Source organism: Penaeus chinensis, chromosome 9 (assembly GCF_019202785.1).
Source record: "Penaeus chinensis breed Huanghai No. 1 chromosome 9, ASM1920278v2, whole genome shotgun sequence".
NCBI classification, from domain to species: Eukaryota; Metazoa; Arthropoda; class Malacostraca; order Decapoda; family Penaeidae; genus Penaeus; species Penaeus chinensis.
This window is the reverse complement of record NC_061827.1, coordinates 34,766,984-34,771,385: the sequence shown is the minus strand read 5'-3', so window position 1 is coordinate 34,771,385 and position 4,402 is coordinate 34,766,984. Positions and strand designations below refer to the sequence as shown.

At 35.2% G+C, this 4,402-nt stretch overlaps 1 protein-coding gene across 4 annotated transcripts in view; it reads right to left on the bottom strand.

Moving 5' to 3' along the window:
• Positions 1 to 501: 501 nt before the first annotated feature.
• The window catches only part of LOC125028567 (DNA damage-regulated autophagy modulator protein 2-like), a 9,568-nt gene continuing 5,667 nt past the window's right edge, over positions 502 to 4,402 (bottom strand). For all 4 annotated transcript variants that reach the window (XM_047617964.1, XM_047617963.1, XM_047617962.1 and 1 more), the window contains 5 exons: positions 3,842 to 3,963; positions 3,154 to 3,380; positions 2,272 to 2,410; positions 1,862 to 2,013; positions 502 to 637 (listed from right to left, as the gene is read on the bottom strand). In XM_047617964.1, coding sequence (XP_047473920.1) covers positions 527 to 637; positions 1,862 to 2,013; positions 2,272 to 2,410; positions 3,154 to 3,380; positions 3,842 to 3,963 — 751 coding nt within the window. In that variant the 3' untranslated portion in view covers positions 502 to 526. The remainder of the gene's footprint in view (positions 638 to 1,861; positions 2,014 to 2,271; positions 2,411 to 3,153; positions 3,381 to 3,841; positions 3,964 to 4,402) is intronic.

Genomic DNA, 4,402 nt, shown 5'->3' with positions numbered 1-4,402 from the left:
CAGGTAAATGCGTCCAATTCTGCACTTCTTTGCTTGCTTGAGTCATGCTACAGATTTCCTCTTGCGGTGGTGAGGGCTCAAATGAACTATAACCTCTAGCAGAATGTTTTCTTATGGCCTGACACAAGTTTTCCCTTGCAGATTCATCAAAAACAGCATTACTATCAACATGGGTCACCATGCAGGCAGTTGTAGCTCTCATGCATGGCAGTATGCCAGCACCACAGTCACTGATTATCTCCGCCTGAGGCTGGATAGTTTCTGACACTGTGCAGCCTGCTATGGTTTCCCGAGTCATGGCCTCGGGAGAATGTTCGAGACATGGCACACTTTCATCATCGAGGACCACACTCCCCTCACATGAAAAACTGAAACACCTACCCCAAGGCCAGTTAACAAGACTTAAATCACGGCACAGCCCACCATTCCAGCACCGTGAGAGATGGGTCCTTGCAGCACTGTCCTTTCCTACCCCCCCAGAGAAGCAGCCAGCAGACATACAGCTAGCTGACTGGGAGGGTTGTCCTCAGGTTATGTAGGACTGTGACAGGATTGCCTGCACATCATCGGTTGCTTGATCTGGTTCCCCAATGCCACTGTATTGTGTTGGAGCCAGTGTTTCAACAGATACATAAACCTGAAGAATTATAAATCAATTAGTTATCTTTCTTCCTTCATCTACCAACTTTCATATACAATAATTCTTATTACTCATAATAATTCTAATATGTTATCTTGTTTGATGTATATTTATGGGAGTCAATCTAAATAAAGCCTTGTAATAAAATTTATCATTAAGCTGCCTATCCAGTTTTTAAAATAATTTTTAAAATGTTGAGTGTATAGTGTTGACCTTTAAAACCTTTTTTTTATTATAGTTACAGAAAATAGGTTTTCTCTCTATAATTTTTTTTCATTTTTTACTGCTATTGGCAGGAAAAAAATGTAATTACAAGCCTTATGGGGGAGAACTTTCTGCAATTAGTTTAATTTTTGGGAGGCTCTCTTTGAACTTTTTTTTCTTCTTTTTTACAAATTAAAAAAAAAATGCAATTCAGTTTTTGTTCTAGTCTCTAAGTTAGCATACTTTCAACAACATAAGTACTATGATTTCTTGATTATTCTGATCTGTGATTTCATGGACAAATGATTTCCCTACAATATGTGCGTAAAAATGGCAAAATACTCAACTATGACATTGGAAGGTTTTTTCTTTTTTTTTATCCTTGAAAAAAACTTATGGGCTTTTGGAGATTGCTAAGAAAATATTATAAATTCTATGAAAATTTGCTAGAAAACAAAGATAAACTGTCTTATAAATAAATTTGGGCAATACATATCCTTTCATATTATATCTGACTAACGACATGTAAACTCTTAACAGAACACATAAACAAGTCTTTTAGGAGCACATAAAATTAGCATATAATTAGCAATTACTTTTTTTTTGTAATGACACATTTAAGATTTTACCAGAAAGCACCAAATAAAGCAAGATGAAAATTTCCTTAAAAAAAAGGTAATTCCCAAGAGCATAAGACCAACAGCACTATTCCCAAGGTAATGGAAAGGCTGCTTCTTTATCTATCTCTACCCTCATTTAATGCTGCAAATGTTAGTTCCATCTGGGAATACACTAAAAATTATACAAAATTGTTTCTAGCAACTGGACCATTTTCAAAGAAAACTCCTAATACTGAAATACAGAACTAAGTTCTTTCAAATAAATCTGGACTGATGGTATTCTCTCTGCTAAAAATACCATTAAAATAATATCCAATGCTCACTTGGCACCTCAAAGACACACTGGATCAAATTCTCAATGTACTTTCAATGTGCATACACATTTATAATATCTTACTTGTGGAGGATCCATGGAGATGCACTTAAACTCATCCACTAGTGTCAGCATGAAAATGTTAAATGCTCCGGCACAAACCCACTCTGAGACTGTGCTTGCAACATGGAACGCCCATCCTCCATCTTTGGGGTACCACTTGGTTGGGTCATCGCCTGTAATGATTCGCATCACATGAGAAAACATGAGAAGATTTCAATCATATCAGTTTTTTTAAATAAATCTGTATATTCACCTTGTAATGACTAACCTCTTACAATATAAATGTCTCTGCCAATACAGAAATCAAAAGCTACAAATCAAAAAAATTATATACAAATAAACTCAACATATAATAACACACTGACATACCAAATCTGAAAATCACATTAGCTAATATTAATAGTTAATTTACCCACAAACGCAAAACCTACCTTTGAACTGTGCATGAGCGATACTGGCACAGATGCAACCTGTCACAAAGAAGACTGCAGCCACAACAGCTAAGATCAGCCGCATATGGGCCATTGCAAGGCTGTTGACAAGCGGATGAGTCTGGTAGGAACACATTGCCTGAGAAAAAGAGGATTATGATAAAAAATTTAAAATTTTATAATCTTTTGGTCTTTTTTTCTTGCACTGTACAGCCTAACAAAAAAAAAAAAAAAAGTGGTTTTAAAAGCCTATCTACATTATAAGTATTTCTATAGAGTTCAATGATGTTTCAATCAAATAAGAACTACTTAAACAAATCAATCTGACTCAAACCAGTTCCCCTCAGCCAATATTTACTGCCTAATATACATCAACCAAATATAAACTATCATTAGTTGTCTTATTTTCAGGAAATACTAATCAAATGTGGAAGACACAAACAAAATAGAATGATAGTTCAGCGCTTGCATATCTTTACATACTACTAAAAAATATTTTCCTAAAAATAACTGCAAACTACTACATCTTTTACTCACTTTAAAAAATTATAATCTTTCCATTACTATTCTCTCCTCCCCCCCCCAAAAAAAAAGTGAAGTAAATACAAAAGGTCTTATCCTGGGTTTCTCAAAGTGGTCTGTCTGTCTGTCTGTCTGTCTGTCTGTCTGTCTGTCTGTCTGTCTGTCTGTCTGTCTGTCTGTCTGTCTGTCTGTCTGTCTGTCTGTCTGCCTGTCTGCCTGTCTGCCTGTCTGCCTGTCTGCCTGTCTGCCTGTCTGCCTGTCTGCCTGTCTGCCTGTCTGCCTGTCTGCCTATCTGCCTGCCTGCCTGCCTGCGTCTTTTATTCTCTCTTTAAAACAATACTCACTGCCTGTCTGTCTTACCTGCACCCAGAGATACCCAGTGCCCAGACCAAAAGCCATCAAGGCCCCCGAAATGTGTACAAAGAACACATTTGTTTCTTGGAAGTTGGCAACTATGGATATGCCAAGAGCAGCCAGGGAACCTATTAGCAGTCCCACTCTGTTGAGTCTCACGATGTTCGATGACGAGGAATGGTTGCGGTATAACTCAGCTATTTGCCGAAATCGGACATAGATGGTCACAAGAACTGTACACATAAAAAAAAGGAAAGTTTATGAATCAGTAACTAAGGAATACAAGATTTTTTTTTTTCTATAAATGTATCTACAATTAAATACTGGAAAACAAATTCTTAAGAGACTGCTATAAAAAATGAGGCAATTTTAACATTTCCTAAAAATATAATGACTTTCCTCAAAGGCCAAAATAATATATACCTTGTCAATAAAGACTATTACATATCTTTCATAAAAACTTTTTACATTACCATATAATCCGTATCATAAAATAGTCTTTTATATTCTTATTAAATCACTTCAATTATTATACTTCACATTTTCAAAATTCTATTTACATTACACTTTTTTCATTGCAAGATTAAAAATTATCAAAACTTTAAATCATTTTTAAAAGCACAACACAAATGATACTTCTTGTATCTAATCTTGTACATTGCATACTTGGCCTCAGCATCAATAAAGAACTTACTTGCAAATGCCCCAATGTTGAGAGCTTGGCCAAATATACAGCTCTCTGGAGAATATGTCCCTGTGTCACTAATGTACGGAAATTCTGGCTCAGTGTGGCGTAGCAGAACTGATATTGTGTATCTGTTTATAGTAAAAGAGAGAAAAAAAAAGATTATTGACTGGAGCTTGTGGTCAGTAAATACCATACAAAGCCCAAACACAACTTCTTATGAAATACCTACTATGTGGGGGGAAAAAAAAAATATATTATGGAATTACATTTTGGTATAAGTTAGAATAAGTACAAATAATAGCACTCTCTTTCATGTTAATTTGTTTATTTTATTTGTCTTCTCTTCTCATTCTGGAAAATACTGAAATCACAATACATACCAATATATAGGGAATGGGTAATGTCATATAAAGCCTTACATACAATAACCTTCTGTATTGGATAAGCAAAGGCAAGAACTTTCTTGTATTATATCTGAGTTTCAAATGTGAGGATAAGTAAATGGTAATAAAAAGATAAAAAAAGTCTTAAATAACCTATTTCTCCTAAATCTTCATTTCCAAGATG